Raw genomic sequence first — 22,828 nt, forward strand, 5'->3', positions numbered from 1 at the left:
GATAAGTATGTTCTGGAGGTCTGCTATATAATGTTGTACCTATAGTCAACATACTGTATTTACTCTTAACAATTTGTTAAGAGGGTAGATCTCTTGTGAAATGTTCTTACTACAATAAAACAATATTTTAAAAAACTCTACAAAGACTTTATTTTTTAGTAATAAATTTCTAGTGATCTAGAATAAAAATTAGAACAGGTTAATGGATACTGCTTTGTTAAGCTGGTGGTGACTGGGCTTTCAAAAATGTTTAACCTGCTTTTCCTGTTTAGAAATCTAGGATGGATCATGATTTTAAGTTCCTTGCTAATTTTGTCAGTAATTATTTGTTAGAATGGAAAATATTCATGAATGATCAGTACGCAGAGGTCAGGAAACCGAGTACGAAGCCTGAAAGAAAATAAATGAACAGCAGAGTTCTGTGGGATTTTTATGCCAGAGGTACCTTATCTGATTTTCCTCATCGTTTACCAGGAAGAACCAGCGGAACTTCACAACTAAGGGGCTGCAGTTGGTGATTGTAATGTAGCGAATGACTTCAGTATCATTCAGGATACAGTCAAAATCCAGCTCCATGGTCTCAAAGCTGAGGTTGGGGTAATGTACTTCTCCACGCAGGTTCAGGCTGTCTACCTGAGGATGCTCCACATACTTAATTGCTAGAATTTCTTCTGCCACCCAGTTGTTCAAATCATTTCTGTAGAAAGGGTCGAACTTGATCAGCAGGTTTTTTTCTTCATCAATCTCCAGTTTAATGGGCTGCAAATAAGATAATGGGGAATTAACAATTTTTGTACAACGCATTTTCCACCCTGACGCATGAAAAGGGACAACCAAAAAGTTATATATATATATATGTGTGTATATATATATATTCATGTACATACACAGATACCCATACACAACCATATCAGTATAAAATGCACACACATATACTCATACATAATTAAACAGCTAGCACATATAAGTATAGGTGTTTATATATACACACACACATTTAATTAGTTGAAAGTGAAAGCAAGGAAAATCTGGAGAGGAATTGGTTGAAGGAAGAGATTTTGATAAGATGTGTGGGGTTATAAAAATTGAGGAGTTGTAAAAGGGAAAGTCTACTATGAATAATTATTATAAAATATTCTTAACTAAAAATAAATTAGATTTTGAAATGCTCTTTCTAGACAAATGAGAAAAGTTCTTTGCTGAAGAATTTTTTTAAAAGGCTTTCTGAGGCCCTGGGGGAGGGGAGCTCAGTAGAGGGTGACCCAGAAAAGGACGGATTAGGTAATTTAATTTCTTTTCTAACGTTGGCAATCCTAACTCTTAAGCACAGTATTATCCACTTTCTGCTGTTTTCTATTCAACTTAAAATGACAGTTCAGGGCTGTACAGAGTTTTTTCCGGAAGATTTTGTTTGTTCTTTTCTCTCTCTGATTCAAATCCCCATGTGTTCCTTGCTGCCAGTGTCTGCAGTAACACTTTCCCCTAGAAAGTCTGGCTATAAGTTGTTTTTTTAAGGCATTGCTCAGTTCCCATATTTAATGGGCATGAAAGCCACCTTGTGGTTTTGCAGCAAGTGCCCTGAGGCAGTCAGGAAGAATGCACGCAGGAATGAATCTGTTTACAGTGCACCTCATCTTTCTTTGGGCTTAAATGGTTCAGGTGTTTAACTGTGCACTCTCTGACATGATTAGATCGTTTCAGTTGATAAAGCTACTTATCTGACTCAACAATCAGAGAGAGTAATGACTCTTTAGTCAGTATAATTCCATCTGAAAGTCAGAGCAGTCACCTGATCTTTGGTCTTACTGCTGGCACAAGTGGCTAGGTACAATATAAAATTCACCCTTGTAGACCATGGCATCTATAGCACTTGATATACAATACTTGGTGTTTAAGTGTATTGAAGATTGACTTAAGTTTTTTTCCCAGAGAAATGACTTTATTGTTTTGCAGAAATGACACAAAGATGCGCATTACATATAAAAGCACAAAGAAGAAATGAGAAATTCTTCCAAAATTTCATTAGATATTATTTCTCAGAGTTAACATTTGGCAAATGTTTGTCCAGATATGATGGATGAATAATAGGATTTTACAAAAATGAAATTAAACTATACTATGTTCTAAAAAATCATGTTTGGATTTTTTTCTTAAAAAAACCCAGAGAAATTTTTCTTATACAAGGGATACTAATTCCTAAGATTAAGGATTCTGGAGCCAGACTGCTTGGGTTCAAATCTTGGTTCTGCCATACTAACTGAAAGACCTTGGGCAAAGTACTGGGCCTCAGTTTCTACTCTGTAAAATATAATAATACTTTCAGGGGAAACAAGAGATAGGACCTACCTCTTAAAGAGAATGGGACAAGTTAATATACACATATGAGATGTTTCAGGGCAGTGCCCTGCACACAGTGCAGTGTACAGCAATGTTAGTTATTACTATTATCCCTTTATAATCCAGAGAAAAGATAGTCAAATATTAAGCAGTTTCAACTTTAGACTATCTTTTATTGACATCTGGCTGTATAAGGGGATGAAATCAGCACACTTATGCTTTTCCCCCTCCCAATTTTTACTAGCTGTAGTAAAATTTTAAAAAGCTGAGACTTAAAACATTCTGCTCTGAAATCCCAATTGTCAAAGTTGCATAGCCTCAGTCTTACAGCTATAAATGGGCTGAGTCTTCCTATCAGTCTTTCCCTCTCATTTTTTTTCTTTTTTAAACTGCTGAGCACTTCTTTTATTCTTCTGGATAGTTGTATATCATCGGCAAGTTGTTTTTTCAAAAAGCATGCATGAGAGCTGTATTCAACGTTTCCTAAGCTGGAGGTTGCCTGTCTATTATCTTTATATGCAAAGGATACTTTGACTGGTTATAAAATTATTGGGTCACACTTTCTTTCCCTCAAAACTCTGTAGTCATTGCTCTGCTGTCATCTGGCATTAAGTGTTACTGCAGAGCAGTCTGAAGTTAGACTAAAATCATCCCTTGATGGGCCTCTTCTTTTTGGCTTACATGCCATAGAATTCCTTGGTTATCAATAAATCCTGTAACTTTACTAAGATATGTTTTACTGTTGTCCCAAGATGAGGTATAGCCTTACTTATAAAAATTTTTTTTAAATAGCTAATTTGCCAGGCGCAGTGGCTCAAGCCTGTAATCCCAGCATTTTGGGAGGCCAAGGTGAGAGGATTGCCTGAGCCCATGGGTTCAAGACTAGTTTGGGCAACATGGTGAGACCTCATCTCTACAATAAATAAAAAATTAGCTGGGCATGGTAGCATGTGCCTGTAGATCTGACTACTTGGAAGACTGAGGCAGAAGGGTTGCCGGAGCCTAGCAGGTTGACGCTGGGGTGGCTGTGAGTGTGCCACTGCACTCTAGCCTGGGTAATAGAGTGAGACTCCAACTCAAAAAAAAAAAGTTAATTTATATTTTGAATAGAAAAAAACAATAAACAACAAGCCGTCCTTGTGCCCATCTCCCCACCTTTAACTTAGGCCAACTACTTTCCCTCCCCTGAGGTAACCAAGATTAAATATGCCTTGTCTATCTTTATAGAGATGTTTTATAGAACTAAAAAATATTTGTATATGTAGCATTTTATTTTTTGTACATATGATAGCATACTATGCACACTGCTCTGCTTTTCACTATTCTCACTGGAAGATAACTCAATATCAGTGCATATGGAGCTGATGCATTATTTTTAATTCCATCATATAACTCTGCCATCATTTATTTAACCAGTCTCCTACTAATGAATATTGGTTCCAAATCTTTTGCTCTTATAATCAACACGGATGTTAATATCCCTGTATATATGTCATTTCATATATTGTATATCTGTAAGATAAATTCCAAGGAGTGAAATTACTAGGTCAAAGGGTATGGACATTTAAAAATCTCAATAGCTAGTGCCATATTGCCTTCCAGGCTACACTGTGCAGCACCGAAGGAGAGTTGCTTGTTTCCACATACCCATCCTAACATACTACTGGCCAATTTTTGCTCTTCACCAATCTGATAGGTTAAAAAGTGTATTTCATAGTAATTTTAATTTTAATTTCCTCTTTTATGAATAAAGTTGAGCATATTTTCATATGTTTAAAAGCTATTTATGTTTAAAAGCTATTATTTTTCCTTTTGTGAACTCTGTTCATATCTTTTACCTGGTTTTCTATTTGGTTGTTGATGTTTTTTTCTATTGATTTGTAGATGCTCTTTTAAAAATTATATGTGTGGTTTTATACAAATTATACATGCAAATAATATCAAAGGTGAAACTGTACTATAAGAATTATTACAACAAACAGTAAGTTCCTGGCCCACTCTGCTATCTCAACAACTCAGAAAACCTGTCTTTCAATTCTTATAGTAGTGTTGATAGACTGGACAGTTTCCTTGTGCAGAGAGAGGACAATCTAGCTGTGGACACATCCCAGATACTAGAATGAAGAGACTTTATTCTAGGGTACCAATGCTAGAAGCATTAGATTTCCCCAGACATTTTGACCAGTTTCTCTGGAGAAGAGCACTGTTTTCGTCCTGGGATAAAAGTCAGTTCTCCATGTTTTCTAGGTGGGGTCTGGTGTCCATAGAATTCTTCTATTTTCGGCCCTGTCCTCATAGTTGTTGCCTCCAAGCCCAGAGTTGCCCCAAAGCCTACTGGGCAAAATAACCCCTTCATCTTCTACAATTTCATTAGAATATTTTCTGGGATGCAGATATTTGTGATTTTTTTCTTTTTCTTTTCTTTTCTTTTTTTTTTTACCCATTCCAATCCTCATTTTATCTTCTAGAAGTTACTTAAATCTCTCTTTATTTGGTTATGCTTATCTTCCTCCCTCTTTATTTTATTACTTTGGGTTCCTTCCCTTTTAAAAATGTCTACTTTTATCCTATTAAGATCTCAGGAGGGACAAGAGTGAGCCTATTTTACCACCCAGGCTAAGAAAGTACTCATGTCTGAATCTTCATTTTCCCATCTGTTTGTTTTTCTATGCTCTGTGAGGTAACTTTTTGTCTCCTCTTTGAACATTTGCATTTCCTTCTCTCTCTAAGGACGGGTCATATTACCTGCAATTTCTCTGAGACTGTAGAGATTTCATGTTTGTATTTTTGGTCATCTTCGTTGGGGACATCCCTTTGCAATATTTTTTCATCTGTGTGTCGCTTGTGATCATTTTCTCCTTTGCTTTCTCTGCTCAAAGATTTCAGCTATTTTTCTTCCCAGATCATGCTTGAATGAGATCCATTCATTCAAAGCACCATTGGGAGGGTGAGGAAGGTAGTAGCGCAGCTCAAAGTTTCTAGCTGGCTATTGTCAAGAAACCCTGTTACCAAGTGTACTGTCCCACTCTCCCCCAAAGATCCATCTCCCTGGGTGTGCCTCAAAGCAAATCTCTTTAAGTCACAGACTACTTCTTCTGTGATACTGCAATTGCTACCTGCCAGCCCCCTTTCTCTTCATACCACATCTCTATTAGCTGTCTTCCTAGAGCAGGAGGCTGAACAAAATGGTGTGTGGGGACTTGTTTCTCTGCCAATCTTCCTCTCCTACAAAGCTGCAATGTCACTGACCCATGGTCCAGCCATTCCCACTGGCAGAGGATCATGAGGACAAACACATAGGGCTGTCTAGAGGATGCTGAATCCTAGAGATTGGTGACCGGAGTGAGTTCCTCCCTCTGCCCATTTCTCGGTATTTAGAGGTGGGCTTGCTGGTCTGGGGATTGGGCTTGGTTATCTCCTCATTTCCTTGAGTATGGAGTTTTAATTGGATTTGAGGGAAGGGAATTAAAAGATCTTTCCTGCCATGAGTAGGAAGTCACTGCTTTCTACAGATTGGCTTCATTATAGTGGTCAGGAGCAAAAAGGTTATCATAATGAGTTGGATGTTCTCATGCCACTAATGATAGTGTCTCTGTGGATAGATATTGGAATTTATTTATTTCATTTTAAATTTCCTGTAGTCTTTCCTGGATCCTTTACTTTTTTCTGAACTGAAGTTAGGTGGTGTATTGTTATTATTCTCTCCTTTTATCACACACACAACCCCCTAGGAGCTTGTTACGACAGCCCCTGTCCAGGTACCTCAGGAGCTGCTGGGAGCAGGGATTTATCAGTCTCGCATATAAAGAAGGGTCCAGTTGTTGACAGCAACAAGTTCACAGGCAGAGTGGAAACGTTCTTTATGACCAAGGGCTGGTAACTAGGTTTCAGGACAGTATTAGGTTTCTGTAAAAATGGAAAAAGAGGAAACAAACCAGGTTATGGTAAATATAGTAAGTCTTTAGTAGCAAAAGTCTCACATTCATTGTTAACAAGTTTAGTGCTCCCCCCTTTCATATACATATGAGGGAGGACACCCCCAGAAAACCCAGAATTATCTTTTGGAGGGCAGATCCCTTGTAGTACGGTTAGAATTTGTTCCTCTGGATCAGTCAACCAAAGTTTTTATCTGGAAATTTTGAGAAGGTTATGTCACGATTTGCGCAAGAAACATCCCAGGTTGTGGCAAACAGGTGACTGGTTCTTCTCCCATGACAATGTACCTGCCCACACTGTGTGAATGTTCAGCAGTTTTTGACCAAAAATGCATGACCTCCATGCCCCACCTTACTCTTCACCTGATCTCGCCCTGAGCAACTTTACTTTGGTTTCCCTGAATGAAACAAGTCCTCAAAGGGAAACATTTTGCTGATGTGGAAGAAGTGAAACAAAAAATGACAGATGCACTAAAAGGCATCAAAATTGACAAGTTCAAAAACTGTTTTGAGCAGTGGAAAGAGCTTCTTGATATAGGTATATTGCATCAAATGGAGAGTACTTTAAAGGTGACTGAAGTTTAAACATTTAAGAATAAATACACAATTTTTGAATGAACAAATTCCAGTTTTTTAGAGTCCCCCACATATATAGAGAGAGGTTTAGATAGATCACGTGGAATGATGTATGGTGGACTATCACGTGGAATGATGTATGGTGGACCTCTATAACCCAGAGAACATAGATTGTATTTCTTTCTTTTTTTTCACCTGGCTTTATTTATTTTTAATTTTAAAGATGTGAAGTACAATTCAGAATTAGGTATACATTGTACAGGTAAAGTTTGGGACTCCCTTTGGTCCCCACTTCACCTGGTTTGAAATCAGGCACCCTTATTGACGTTATATACCCCCCACTCCCCTAGCAGTGTTTCCCTATTGTCAATTCCTTTCTTATTGTATTATGGTAAATGTTCAGGGTCCACTTATGACTGAGAACATGTGGTACTCAGTTCTTTGCTTCTGTGAAAGATCACTGAGTATGATAGACTCTAAATCTATCCAAGTTGCTACAAAGTCCATACTTTTGTTATTCTTTATGGCTGTGTAATATTCCATTGTGCATACGTACCACATTTTTAAAATCCAGTCCAGTTTCTATGGGCAGTATAGTTGGTTCCATATTTTTGCTATTGTGAATAGTGCTGCAATAAACATGCATGGGCAGGTGTCTTTTTTGTAAAGTGATTTAAGTTCCTCTGGGTATATCCCCAGAAAGGGGATTGCTAGGTCGTATGGAAGGTTGATTTCTAATTCTTTTAGGAATCGTCACACTGTTTTCCATAGTGTATTCCCACCAACAATGTAGAAGCATTCCCTTTTCTCCGAATCCTCGCCAGCATCTGCTGTTTTTTGTTTAATTAATGATGGTCATTCTTACTGGAGTTAGGTGGTATCTCAGTATGGTTTTGATTTGCATTTCTCTGATTAGTGAGGCTGAGCATTTTTTAATGAATCTATTGGTTACTTGTATGTCTTTTTTTTTTTTTTGAGTTGGAGTCTCACTCTGTCAATGCAGTGGCACACTCACAGCCACCCAGCGTCGACCTGCTGGCCTCAGACGATCCTTCTGCCTCAGCCTTCTAAGTAGGCAAAACTACAGGCACACGCTACCACGCTTGGCTAATTTTTTCTTTTGTTGCAGAGACGAGGTCTCACCAAGTTGCCTGGGCTGGTCTCGAACTCTCAGGCTTAGACAATCCACTTGCCTCGGTTTCCCAAAGTGCTGGGATTACAGACTGAGCCACCGAGTCTGGCCCATATGTCTTCTTTTGAGAGGTGTCTACTCATGTCTTTTGACCACTTTTTTTTTTTTTTAAGTTAGAAAGCAGGATTTATTGAGAGGACAGAAAATCTCCTAAAGTGGGAGGGGACCGGAGGGGGTTGCCTTGACAACTTTTTAATGGGGTTGCTTGTTTTTTTCCTTTTGGCATATTTGAGTTCCTTGTAGATCCTGGATATTAGGCCTTTGTTAGATATTTGGGCAAATATTTTTTCCCATTCTGTGGGCGGTCTCCCCACTCTCTTGGTGGTTTCTTTTGCTTTGCAGAAGCTTTTCAGTTTGATGAGGTCCCATTTGTCAATCTTATCTCTTATGGCATGGGCTTTTGGGGCTTTGATGAGGAATTGGTTGCCAGTTCCAATTTCCATAAGGGTGTCTCCTGCATTTTCTAAGATTCTTATAGTTTTATGTTTAGGTCTCTGATCCATTTAGAGTTGATTTTTGTGTATGGGGATAGATAGGGGTCCTGTTTCATTCTTCTGCACGTGGTCAGCCAGTTTTCCCAGAACTATTTACTGAATAGGTTCTTCTCTCCCCAGTGGTTTTTTTTTGAGTTGGAGTCTCACTCTGTCACCCAGACTGGAGTGCAGTGGCCGCTCCCGGCCACCGCAGCCTTGACCCCCTGGGCTCCGGCGATCCTTCCACCTCAGCCTTCCGAGTAGCCGGAATTACAGGCAGGCGCTACCACGCCCGGCTGATTTTTTGATTTATTGTAGAGATGAGGTCTCGCTGCCCAGGCGGGTCTCGAACCCGTGGGCTCAGGCAATTCACTCACCTCAGCCTCCCAAAGGCACGGGATTACAGGCTGAGCCACAGAGCCCGGCTCCCAGTGGTTTTTATTGGAGGCTTTGTTGAAGATTAGTTGGTTGAGAAATTGAGCTTTTGCTTCTGGAATCTCTATTCTGTTCCACTGGTCTATATGTCTGTTCTTGTACCAATACCACGTTGTTTTGATTATTGAAGCCTTGTAATAAAGTTCAAAGTCTGAAGTGTGATACCTCCTGCTTTGTTTGTTTTGCTGATTGTTTTGGCTTTTTGTGGTCGTTTATGTTTCCATATGAATTTCTGTATTGTTGTTTCTAGATCTGAGAAGAATACTGTTGGTAATGAAAAGTACAAAATACTACTCAAAGAAGTCAAAGATGGCACAAGCAAATGGAAAAATATTCCATGCTCATGGATAGGAAGAATCAACATTGATAAGATGTCCATCCTACCAAAGGCAATCTACAGATTCAATGCTATACCCATTAAATTACCAGATTGTATTTCTTACTCTCTTGTTGCCTAGTTAAAAAAATCTATACAAGCCATATTTCTGGATAGAATTATTACTATAGAAGTTTCCACAGTGCTATTAAAAGTCTAATAAAGTAGTCATATCTTGTGGATAAATGTAGGTATCATTATAAAGAATCATTTATATTTATACTATATATCATTTATATTTATACTATATAAGCGTTTGACCTTATATAGTATTTTTCCTATACTTAAAATACCCAATTTGCAAATATACTTATTCGATTATATTGACAAATGCTCATAACCATTTCCTATAAACTTTTCCCAATAACACCAGGATTTAGCAGCATCTTTTTATTCTGTTATACATATCAGATTTAATTTTTCAACTGGAAAAAGCATCAGAAATGAATCCTGAGCTGGAAGTTTCGGGTCATATTGGATTTTTCTCATTTTGATGGGGCCTACATCATTTCTTATGTGCCCTGGAAAAGGGTGTCCTTTAATGTCAGCAGGAGGTGACCAGGAGCCTCAGTCGCTGGCCTCCAAATCATTTGCTGGCTTTTCTGACAGTTCTAGGCAATTTTTCCCAGGCCTCCTTGTTATATTTGTCTTTTTTCCTAGTTCTGATTTTTACTTACTTCCTCCTGATTTTCTATTTTGATCTGACTCTGTCTTCCAGTTCTATTTTGATCTGACTCTGTCTTCCAGTTCTTCATTCAGCACAGTCTTTCTTGCACTCTGGCTCCTGGGTCCTCTGGCCCTGGGTGAGCCTGGGTGTCCAGTACCCATAGGTTTAAGCCTTCTTTCTTAGTTGTAGACCACTAGCTCCCCATGTACTTCCAAGGTTAGTTGTAGAGGTTTGATCTGGCATTTACCATAGGTATTAGCCTTTGTTTCCCTCCCTCTGATATGGTAGGAAACATAATACAGTGTAGGGAAGGATGAAGCAGCACTTTGGGCCTACTAAGCAACAGGCTGCATGGAGAACTGTCTACCCAGTGACCTTCCCTGAAGGCTCTTGTGTCACTGCAGATGGCTTTGAAGTGAAGAAGCCACACTTGGTTGATTTTGGCAAGAGGCCATTCAGAGGTTAGTGACGAGAAGGAGTTGAAGCACAGAGAAGTCATTCTATTTTAAAATGACCCCTTCTCTTTGGATTGTTCCTTTACCAAATATTAGCAGACAGAATTTGCTGCTGGAACTTTATGAAACAAACTGGCTGCTAGTTTCAATTGACCTTTTTAATCCCACAGAGATGTGGTTTCATCTCTGTGGCTGATGAATGGTATGATAGTTATAATGTAGATCAAACTTGAGGAAACAGTTATAGAAAAATTCTTTGCAAAGACAGGGTTGGTATCATTATATTCTAATGTATCAAATCAGATGCATTGCCTTGAGCTGAAAAAAGGAGACAGAATAGATAATTGGGTGTTATCCAATTAAAACTGAATACTGAGACCTAACAAGTCTCTTACACATGGATAATGAAGTTGCATTTCTTCATTGTCCCTGATATGGATTAAAAGTGAGCAGGAAATGAGCAATGAAAAATACATATTTCAGACTTCTCATAGTTGGGGGGAAAGAGAGAAGGATGGAAGCAAATAAGCAGGGAGTTGTAGCTCAATTCACTTTTTAATTGAATAAGAAGTTGCTGCCTTATGTTGCTGCCATATTGAAATATTTGCATATTTTAATCTAGTGATAAACAAACAAACATATACTAGACATTTAAACAAACATACACTTCCCCCTCCCCCCAAAAGGCATAAGGATATAAATAGAAGAAAATGAGAACGACCCACACATTTTTATGAATGTTTACAGGCTTGGAAAAATCTAATAAGAAACTAAGTTTCATATTTAATATATATTGCAATGCCTACAGAATAGTTATTCAATAAATATTCACTGAATTTTCTCTGAATAGCTACATTCAGAGAAAATATGATGCCATCACATTCAGCGAAGCTATTGCCAATAAATATCTTTCCTGATTATTCAAAAAGGAAGAATTTTAAACAGCAATAAAGCTTAATAACTATAGCAGGAACTCTTGCAGTATTTTGTTTTTTACATGTATCATAGACCTTGCTGGCTTCATGTTTAGCTTGTTAGTTTAGCTTCCTGTCACTGAAACAATTATTTGACTTCCTCAATGTCTACCTTCTCTACTCATCTGTTAAGCCAAAGTCCTTCCGGCCTTATACATTGTAGGTGTCTAATATACTGTAAGTACTAAAAAATTTTTGGTTGATTCAAATCGAACTTGTACATCTCACCTCTTCTACTAGACCATAAGCTCCCTTTTTCATCTAGCAGAACACCTTGTCCATGGTGGTACTCAATAGGTATTAGTTTGTTTTAATGAACAAAACATGATGGAATTCACTACCTGAATAAATGGTCTTGAACATTTTCCTGCAAACCTCTAGGTAATGAAAGAAAGTCCAGTTGCTTCTCCCAGGACTGAACATACACTGCCACACCCAGTACTTCTGTGTAACAGCATAGATTACACTGTGGGAAAGTGGCTTACTTAATGCTTGATATTCCCAGGAGGCTATGGAATTCATCAGGGAAGATTATTCTTACTGTTATATCTGTAGCACCTGACACAGTACCTGGCACATGGTGGGCCTTAATAAATATTCTACTCAGCATCCTATGTGATTGTTTTAATAAATAAATCTGACCGCGTCAGTCCCCTCCCTGAAGCTCTCCCAATGGTCATCAAAGTTCAGAATACGCCTCCCAGGCACACCACACATCTCCAGACGGACCTCTTACTGTACTTGGCATATTCTCTTTCACAAGGTGACCTTTCAGTTCTTTATGCTCACCAAGCCCTTTCCTAACTCAGGCACCACACATGAACTGTTTCCCCTGGCTACAATTCTTCCCCGTCCCTGGTCACCAAACTAACTTCTATTTTTACTTCAAGTCTCAACTTGAGGCATCTGCTCAAGGAAGCTGTCTATGACCACATGAACAAACAAGGCCTTGTCTCCTCACAGCACCTCTTCTTCATGGCATTGCTTATAATGTTGACTTAAACAATTAAATTTTAATAATTTATTTGCAGTCTGTAACTTCAACTGTTCTCTTGGCTTTTATTATATCTGTCTAGTTCACCAGATTTTTAGCATCACCATGGTTCCCAGCTCACAACAGATATTCCATATATGTCTTTTTTGAATGGCAAGTAATTCTGGGATGGAAACATGTCTAGGAGTAGGTCAAGTCCTACTGTGATATTTCCTCCATCTCTTCACCATCCCGCCCCTCTGCCCTGAGTAGCAGCCATTCCCATCTCTCTCCCATCCTCTGACTCTCCCATTTATTGCTTGCCCTTGTAGAAAACCATTCAAGTTAAAGATTGTGAATCTAATGGCTTAAATTGATTATTCTCCAGTTTAATTTGTATCTCAGCTTTGTCATGTGTATCATGGGAATGATAGCAAAACTTATTGCATAGGGTTGTTATGAAGGACAACAGAGAAAATGTACGTAATGAATATGGCTCAATGCCTAACACACTAATGAATCAGCGGTAGCAATTCTTACTGATTATTATAATTATTAATAATTCTACTTTAACCCTTTATCTACTTTGAGTTTATTTTACCTAATTAAAGTAAAATGATGAACTAAAATGCATTTTCAGTGCACTGGAATACCCCTTCACTCGGATCTTATACTCTTGAAATGATGGAAGTAGAATTTCCATGGCAATTTATATTTAAAAGGATTGTAAGTTTCAATTAAGAATTTTTAGTTGAATGTGTACTGGTCTCCAAAGCTTAAAAAACATGGGCTGTATAATGGGTGTAACAGGATGCCCATTAATTTAGCTTCAAAGATGAAAACACAAACATGCTGACCGTGGTCAGAGCACCCAGCCCTCCCTAGCATGCCCCACTGACCTTCTCCAGTCGGTAGATGAGCTGCCTGGTAGAGAGCTGGATGAGAGGTGCAATAAACTCACAGGTGATGTTCACGGCCATCAACATGCTCTTCCCCTTCTGTGCTCCAATGATGGCATGGCACACCAGTTTCTCTTTAACTACCTGCCAATAAGACATGCCAGTATTTGGGGGATAAGAATAACTTAGAAACCGTAATGACCCACTGAGAGCAAACTGATTACCACCTATCTGCCTGGGAACACAAGGGTAGAGCACATTTTTCTGAATAGTGCATTTTAGGGACTGCTCTTTTACACACTTGTGTTCTGGTTGGTTAATATGGCTTTGATGAATTCTGTGTTTATTTCTGACTGCTCCTGAGGACATAATGATTTATATTCAGATATATATATAAAACCAGGAACTAGAGTGTGTTAGGATCTTGGAGTACAAAACAGTGATGAACAAGGCAGATAAAATCCTTATAGGCTTACAGTTCAGTGGTAGTTATATGACTTCTTATCAAACTATTGGAAACTGTAGTTGGAAAATTTTTGCCTTTAATACTTAAATATTTAAAAATCATGTATTAGAGACTAATGTTTCTTTGGATCCAGGAAGCCCAATTTTTTATTTAAAAAGTCTTTCTACTTTTACAGAGCAGAAAGGACCAAAGTGAATTATGCCATGACTAGCTTATATTAAAGAGTGCTCAGACTTGGAATGTTAATGAATTCCAGTCTCTTCTCAACTATGTAGCATGATTTGGAAGAATACTCAGAGAAGCTTTTAGTAAAACCTAAGCTGAATTTGGCCCCCCCAGAAGCTCAGAATTAATGCCTTTAAAAATATGACCAGTTCTTGATAACCACATTGTAAATATGCTCCTCCAACAGGCTGTCAGTATCTTGAGATAAGGGGCTGTGTTCTAGTCATCTTTTCAGCCTCAGTAACTAGCACAGTATTTGTCAAATAGTACATATGCAATAAAAATTGGCTGATCACCTGCATAACAGAGAGAAGGAACAAATTATACACTCCATAATGAGAGATAACCTTTTTTTGGTATGGAGTATGTGTTTTACTTGAAAATGCTCTGTAAATAAATAATATAAATAAATAAAGAGGAATCTATGACCTAGAGAAGCTAACCAATAGACCAGTTTTCCCATTATATCTTCTTGGAGACAAATTTCTTATTGTTTCCAGAGAAAAATCACTATTACCTCCTAATTTTGTGACCCAAGCAGGATCTTAAGCCAGTAGCATAATTCCCCATTTACAAAGTCTGCATTTGTGGGGTAGAAAAGACTTTTAAGTAACTTTCAAAGTCTTTCCTTTAGGTTTTGATGGCTTCCAAACTCCATGAGGAAATAGGAATAAACAGACACATGATTTGAATCTACTTAAATGTTTTAAGCTGAATATATGGTGATAATGAGCAGAAAATTAGTTGCTGAAGATAAATGTGACTCTTTCATCGACACATAAAAAGATAATATTTAATACGTGATACTACTGTAGCCAGGCTAGGAGAGAAGAAACCACAGATGTCCCATACCTGGGTAGGAGAGGAATCCTAGAGTGTCTATATAAATATTATATTAATATATTTTTGAATAAATATTAAATTAATATTGCTAAGCATTAACAGGATACTTTTCTTTGACCGAAAACTGAATGCTTTTCTATAAGAGATTTGCTAGTTACTGTTGCCCCTGGGAATGAGAATCTTCTTTAAGGTTGGGTTCATGGTAGCTATAGAAACAAACAGAAAACTGAGCAGTGCTGCACTTTGAAAGCAATGGATGCTGCCATGGTAACTCAGTGCTGTATGCAATCCTTGAGAAACTACATCCTTTCTCACATAAATGTCAAGGAACTCTTCTAAGAAATAGATATAGCAAAGATTTATTTAGGGAAAAAATAGCTTCTAAATGTGTCGTCCTTTTACCCTGGGAGTAGCGGAATAGCCTTCAAGTATCACATCGATTGTCTGGCCTGGGTACAGCTCCATCCTGACAGGGTGGAGCTGAAACACGGGGGTCTGTGGATTCCTGGACTCTTGAGAGCCATTAGGCTGGGGCCGGACATCAGCACATATCTTCTTAAGCTGGCCCTTCTTGTTCAGCTTGCTCTGGGCACGAAAACTGCCATGCATCCAGAACAACTGTTGAACTCGACGTCCCTTATTGGTCAACTTGAAGCGGTAATAGTGGGTATCCAGGCTGAAAAAGAAGAGGTAGGTGTTGACAGGACTCAACTTATGGATGTTCTGTTCAGCTCTGTACCTCTGGGATTTACTCCTCTGGAAGTATTTAAAACAGTGAGTGACACACAATAAGATATTTCATTTTTTTTCCTTTTTCTGAGTTGGAGTCTGACTCTGTGGCCCAGGCTGGAGTACAGTGGTATGATCACAGCTCACTGTACGTTCTGAGCTGAGGCAATCCCCCCACCTCAGTTCCTGAGTAGCTGGGACTAAAGGTATATACCACCAAACCTGGCTAGTTGTTTTTTTTTTTTTTTGTAAATATGAGGTGAGTAGCTGGGACTGAAGGTATATAACACCATACCTGGCTAGTTTTTTTGTTTTGTTTTTTTTAATATGAGGTCTCACTATGTTGCCCAGTCTGGTCTTGAACTCCTGGGCTCAAGCAGTTCTCCCACCCTGACATCACAAAGTGCTGGAATTACAGGCATGAGTCACTGTATCTGGCCACGAAGGGGATATTTCTTTATAAAAAATGTAGGACACCTGACCAACCTTCACAGGCTGACCCAGCCTGAGTCTGGGCTGGGCGAGTATCTCTTCGAAAGGCTCACCCTCAAGCATGACTAGGAGCCCAGCAGCCTCTGGGGGGGCCCCTCTCAAAGTATCAGGGCTTCTTCTGCCAGAGCCTCCCCCTCCAGCCACTGGGCAGCTTTTTAACTGCCCTGGACCAAATAAAAAAAAAGGTTTTTGCAGCAAAAAAAAAAAAAAGTAGGAAAACTAAGTCATGATGCTACTAGGAACAAACACAGCGATGGCACAAAATAGTATCTACTCAAAGGGATAAGATGTGTGCATCATGGACCTGGGTTTGGTCCCAGAGTTGACACAACCAGGTATGGGGCTTTGGGAAAATCCTACTTCTCCTCAGTCTTCCCCAACAAGTCAACCACACTGCAGAACACACAGACACAGTTCATGTGAAAAGCTCTCTATTTATGAGTAACAGTTCTGAAGGGTGAAAGGAAAGCAAAATACCTACTCAAGGAGAAGCATATTTCAAATTGTGTTGAGTAAGTTTCTACTGACTGAGTGGAATATCTTGTGATGACAGGCTCAATTTGAAGGGAACTTTGAAGACAAACAACAAATATCCTCTAAGCCTTAATAAAGGTCAAGGGGATTTCAGTGAACCAGAACAAAATCTGGATCAATCACTTTCCTTAGACTAATGTATTTTGAAGATGTTGCTATTTCATTCATTCATTTGTTCATTCATTCATCTATTCCACAAATATAAGGACTTCCTGATTGCCTGGCTATTTGTTAAAAAACTGGGATTTCTAACATCTTGGATGTGGTTCAAATGTGTTTTTGTTTGTTTGAGATTTTTCCATTGATTTATATGCTTACTTTAAAATACTTTCTTAGGGAAAAACTCAACTCAAGACTATTTTTTATTTTTCAAATTTTACTAGACTTTGAGATTTCATCCCATTTGTTCTTCCTTAGGAAATGGCATCATGCCTAAGTAAGTTGAAGCACCAAATAAATAATCAGAAGGAATATTTGCCAGTTGTTAAGTAGAGCCATTTGTATTAAATATGTTGTAAATATATGTCCACAGGACATGCTCTTTGGAGTATCTTGACCTGGCAGTTTACCTTCATAGCAAATAGTAAGCTTTTGGGGGAACAAATAAATAATATATATTGTTTCTAAACTAGGCAGGACCTCTGTTACTTGTTTACAGTATATCTTTTAATCATCACAGCAATCTAGTCATAATAAGCATATTACTACCACTTTATAGATTAAGAGATAAAAGCTCTGAAAATCTAAGGGAGTTGCCCATAATATGCAATCAGAAAGGGTAATATATGGGTATTTCTTTAGACTAGGGTTGGCAAACTTTTTCTTTAAGGGGCTGAATAAGAATTATTTTTGGCTTTTTGGGCCACATGGTCCTGTCACAACTACTCAGCTTTCTCATGTGGTGTGAAAGCAGCCATAAACAATATGTAAAAAAATGAGCATGGCAGTGTTCCAATAAAACTTTATTTACAAAAACAGGCAGCAGGGCTGTAGTTTACCCAGCACTGCTTTTGACAGTTCTTCTGGAGGTTGCTGGCATCATGATTTTATGCCAAAAAAGAATAACAATAGTGTTTAGGCAGAGGAGAAACTAGCAGCTAAAAGTTACAGTTTGCTTTTATATTCTTAGAAAACTGTTAGCTAACCCTCCAATTCCAGGCAAGTGTCAGAATATCCTTTGGAGGCTATTTGACACTATTTGTAGATTAAGAAGAACATGTAATTAGGTCTGGTTTGAAGTATATTGTTTTCTATCATTATATTTGAGTGCATTTAAGGACATTTGAAAATAGAAGCACTGGTTTACAATGACGAAATATCCTAGCTTATTGCCAATAAACAGGCAGAGAGGAGAATTTTTCTATCTAGTTGACTCAAAAAATACAATTGGATACTTGTCTAAAAACATGCAACTCAATGATATGACTTGCCTGTTACTTAATTCTCTGTTGGCTTATGGTATTTTCAGTCAAGTCCCATGTTTAGTAGATGGAGCAGAGGGAAGGATTGTGGAGAGGCTTCTAACTGATTATTGCCAGCTACGTCTTGTCTAAGCACATATGTCTGACTTGGTTTCAGAGCCTGCTAGACCAGAAGACAGGAGGAACACCCTTCTGAGATCTGTTCACAGTCCTGCAACTGACAGGTACAAATTCAACTGGTCCCTAACAGTCAACAAGTGATAGCTGCATGACTCTCCTGAGGAACCAGGAATAAATTCCCATACATGTCCTCTATACTTAGCATTCAAACCTCCTATTTTGATATCCACATTTAGATTGTTCTGCTCAGAGGTGTTTATACCACTTTTTATTTAAATATTTAGATCCTCTAGATTTTCTTGGGTGAGCAGGTAAAGTCAATTACAGCCATTTCAGTTGTTCGCACTATGGTGGAGAGGCAAGTGGATGATATAATGCTAAAGAAAGCTATTGGCTCTGTAACACTGGATGAAATACATTTGCAATAAGTTTTTTAATTTCCTAAGTATATTCTACTTAGGTTGCTGCTAAGATGTATCTGTATTTTGTACATACATAGAGAGGAATTAGCAGTGTGTTGGAAGTAAAGAGGAGAAATCATGGTTGAGATTCTAAATTCATCACAAGAAGTGACTACAAGTTTAAGAGAAGAATACACCTCCTATATATCATCTCTTTCTTGTGTGTAGAAGTTTACACTAGAGGAGGTAACCAAACTATGACTTGAAAATGTCTTCTTGTGGCTAACGTACCCCATCATGAAGGGGGAAGTGAGGATGGGTGTTGGGAGCCAGCCATGGAGGCTTGCCTGCTGACAAAGTCCAGGGGGCTGAAGACCTCGGGTTGCAAAGCAAACCTGGGCAGCTGAGCACTATGTGACAATTATAGTGCTTGCTTCTTCTACTTTTGTTATTGGTGCAGTTGAAAAGTTCTGTACAGTCTGAGGATGGAAAGCAAAATTCCACTCACGCTTCCACTACCCCTTGCAAAAAGGCAAGAGGGGAATTCATGAAAAGTTACCTTCCCTTCATTTGAATTCCTCCCTAGGTTTCCATGTCCCCGGCCTCCTGGTATTAGATCACGCATTCACTTGATTAAACATTGTAGTTGGGAAAATCGTAAAAAATCAGAAGGTGCTCGATTTAAGGTTTGTCAGGGAACTCACTGGCCTTGCCAGGAAATTATCAATAGAAAATTTAAATATCATGTGAGATAATTGCTTGTAAGATTTTATTTCTTCTGATTGGCAACTAATTGGAGAAATTTGAGAAGCTACAGTTTGTATTTTTAGGAAGAGTGCCAATGAAAAAATTACATTTACTTAATTTCTTAATTTCTACATGTGGTGTATTATGCTTAAAAAAATTAACAATCACATAAATATTAGAGCACCCTTGCCTCTACTTTCCTTTGTTAAGGAGGCTTGTAATTCTGGTTAGGGATTGTGACTAAGGTGACTTGAGACCGAGAGGCCTTTTGTTTTACAAACATTAAAGCCCAGTCTCCCTGGCAGGGGATAATTGAGGCAGATTGTAAATACCAGGTGTAACATTGTGGAAAACTAGTCAGGTCAACTTGTGGCTAAGAAACCTTGAAAATGTTGTTTTACCCCAGCTAGTTGCAAATTGCTGTGTGAAGGTCACAGGTGTGACTTGTTAATCTATGTGACAATTATAGTGCTTAGAACTTGGTAGTGATTTATAATGTAATAGTTATAGGAATAAGTAAGTTTTGTATGGACATTAAGAAATGGTAATCATTAAAAATGTTATAAGTTTATAACATTATAGTTAATGTTTAGGATGATAATGTTTTAAGATCAAAACAGGATGAACAAAGATACATTGCCTGTCCGGTCCATTAAATTGAAACTGATTGCCTTGAAAATAAAAAACATGCAGGGTATAAAAGGATTTGAAAAAGACAATAAATTGGCATTTGTCCTGCTTGCAGCAGAGTCAGTGTCCAAGTATTTTCTCCTGTGCCAATACCGTCCCTCCTTCAGGAAACCCTGACCTGCTGGAGCTGGACTCCGGCTGATGGGGAATGAAAGGGACTTAGGAGGCTACTTCTGTTTACTTAAAATAAACTTTTAAAGTAGAGGTGATGCTCACCTTATACAACATATGTTATACCCATAAAAATTGGTCCATGATATTTCCCTACCTAAAATGTGCCCCCAGATTGAGTTCTGGAGCAAAGGGCTTGTCTGAAACAATGGTGGAACCAATTCCAGAAGCCTGCACAGGAATCCGATAGGTGTTGCTATTTTCAATGTCCAAAACGACTGTGTCTTTGAATGTTAGTATGTCATTCAGGTTGGCGGTCACTGCCAGTCGAACATCAGTTTCTGGAGGAACCATGCCTTCATTGGGTTCAATCCTCCAAAGGGATTTTTTGTGTGCCTGCAACACAAAACTACAAGTTAACAGGAAAGATATTCTTGGCTTTTCATTCTGTACATGTCAAAGCCCTCTATACTTCAAATGACTGGCACTACAGAATTTGACATCAGAGACAAACATTATTTTTTTGAATTAAAGCAGTTGGATGTTTATTGGCTTTTATTTTTTCAAAAGGCAATCCAGTTCTGAAGAGCAAACCTACTATTTTACTTTTGAATGCTCTGTGAAGATTCTTCACATCTCTTTCTCGAGATGACAGCTCAGTTCTCCAACAAGCTTATATTAATTATCAGTTCTAATCTCCAAGTTTTGAGATACCAACAGAAGGTACAACATTCTTTATGGAATCATTTTATTTTGTTTTTTTTTAACTTTTAAATTTTTTATTTTAAAGCTGTGGGGTAAAATTAAGGGTTAGGTATACAGATGGGATCTTTAAAGGAAAGATTTTTCAAATGCATAATTTCTAGTGTTATAGTGAGGATGAGCAGATTTCATTAATAAATATAATACAAGAATTCACCCTGATTTCTACTATTATATAAAAAAATAAAACTTGATTAGCTAAGACCAAACTTATTTAATTAAATTAATTAATTTATTTTTTAGTTGGAGTCTCACTCTGTTGCCCAGACTGGAGTGCAGTGGCCTCTCCCAGCCACTGCAGCCTCAACCTGCTGGGCTCCGGTAATCCTTCTGCCTCAGCCTTCCTAGTAGCCGGAATTACAGGCATGTGCTACCACGCCCGGCTGATTTTTGATTTATTGTAGAGATGAGGTCTTGTCAAATTGCCCATGCGGGTCTCGAACCTGTGGGCTCAGGCAATCCACTCACCTCAGCCTCCCAAAGCACGGGATTACAGGCTGAGCCACCGAGCCTGGCCAAACTTATTTTAAAATATAGTCATACAATGCTTAATGACATTTCAGTCAATGACAGACTGCATGTATGACAGTGATCCCACAAGATTATGATATATTTTTACCATACCTTTTCTATGTTTAGATATATAAGTACTTACTATTATGTTATAGTTGTCAACAGTATTCAGCACAGAAACATACTGCATAAGTTTGTAGCCTAGGAGGAATAGGCTATACCACATAGCCTAGATGCATAGTAGGCTAGACCATCTAGGTTTGTGTGGGTATACTCTATGATATTGGCACAAATAAGACATTATGTAGCACCACATTTCTCAGGACATATCTCTGCCATTATGTGATGCATGACATGATAGGATTACATTATAGAGTTGCAAGTGACTCCTGCCAATTTGTTAATTTGTTTGTTTTAGCTGCTTAGATCTTCATAGCTCACTCTTTTTCCTCCTTAAGGTCTTTGGCAAGATAATATTGCTCAATGATATCTACTCTGATAATCACATTTTAAATTGCACATTCTCCTCTAGCACTCCTGATCATTTTAACCTTACTCTATTTTTCCCACTTAGCATTTATCATCTTCCAACATAGTGCATAATTTACTTATGATGCTTATTGTCTGTTTCCTTGGACTAAGATATAAGAGCTGTGTAGAAGGGATTCTTGTCTTTTTGTTTTGTTTGTCACTGGTGTATCCCCAGTATCTATAACTATGCCTGGTATATAGAAGGTATTTAGTAAATATTTGACAACTGAATGAATACATCATTCTTTTAATCATATCCTTTTGTGGAAGAGAACACAATTATTACAGAAAGTAATGTATCCCAGGCTTTAGCAACTCAAATTATTAGATATCTCTTCCTTAAATTAGGTAAAGACATACCTTTTTAAACCTTCTATACAGTGGGATTTGGTCCAATCCCTTGGAGCTATATAGAATAAATTGAATCTACCTCTTTTGCTTAGCAGCCCTTTAAATCCTGCACCCCAGTTTATGAAGAAAACCTCACATGGCACAGTATCCAAAGAAGGTTGAAAATTTGGGTAAGGTGTCAAATAATAAAACAATGACTAATTCTATAAGCATTTTATTTCATCTTAAAATATAATTTCTGCTTCTTTGATAATAATCTATTTTCTTAGGCCACTTTTAAGATTTTATCCTTGCCTTTGAAGTCTGTAGTGCAGGTTCACAATAAAGGTATACAGGTATGGATTTATTTTCATCTCCTACTTGGAATTTGCACTCCTTCTAGAATTTGTGATTTGATATTTCCTATTTCTGGAAAATTCCCAGCCATTGTCTGTTTAAATAGTGATGCCTCATTCTCTCTCTTATTCTTTTTTTTTTGAGTTGGAGTCTCATTGTCGCCCAGACTGGAGTGCAGTGGCCGCTCCTGGCCACTGCAGCCTCGACCTGCTGGGCTCTGGTGATCCTTCTGCCTCAGCCTTCCAAGTAGCTGAAATACAGGTG

General features: G+C 38.2%; 1 protein-coding gene across 1 annotated transcript in view; it reads right to left on the reverse strand.

Annotated features, from left to right (window-relative positions):
* LOC103265684 (hydrocephalus-inducing protein homolog) overlaps nt 1-22,828 on the reverse strand; it is a gene marked incomplete at its 3' end in the record, with an annotated part of 243,165 nt that overhangs the window by 189,844 nt on the left and 30,493 nt on the right. Inside the window, exons 2-6 of the mRNA XM_021715156.1 lie at nt 20,229-20,467; nt 15,229-15,502; nt 13,293-13,436; nt 6,100-6,243; nt 446-759 (exon numbers count right to left, since the gene is read on the reverse strand). Coding sequence (XP_021570831.1) covers nt 446-759; nt 6,100-6,243; nt 13,293-13,436; nt 15,229-15,502; nt 20,229-20,467 — 1,115 coding nt within the window. The remainder of the gene's footprint in view (nt 1-445; nt 760-6,099; nt 6,244-13,292; nt 13,437-15,228; nt 15,503-20,228; nt 20,468-22,828) is intronic.

The sequence above is a fragment of the Carlito syrichta genome, unplaced genomic scaffold (assembly GCF_000164805.1).
Source record: "Carlito syrichta isolate Samal-C Ts95f unplaced genomic scaffold, Tarsius_syrichta-2.0.1 Scaffold306751, whole genome shotgun sequence".
Classification (NCBI taxonomy): Eukaryota; Metazoa; Chordata; class Mammalia; order Primates; family Tarsiidae; genus Carlito; species Carlito syrichta.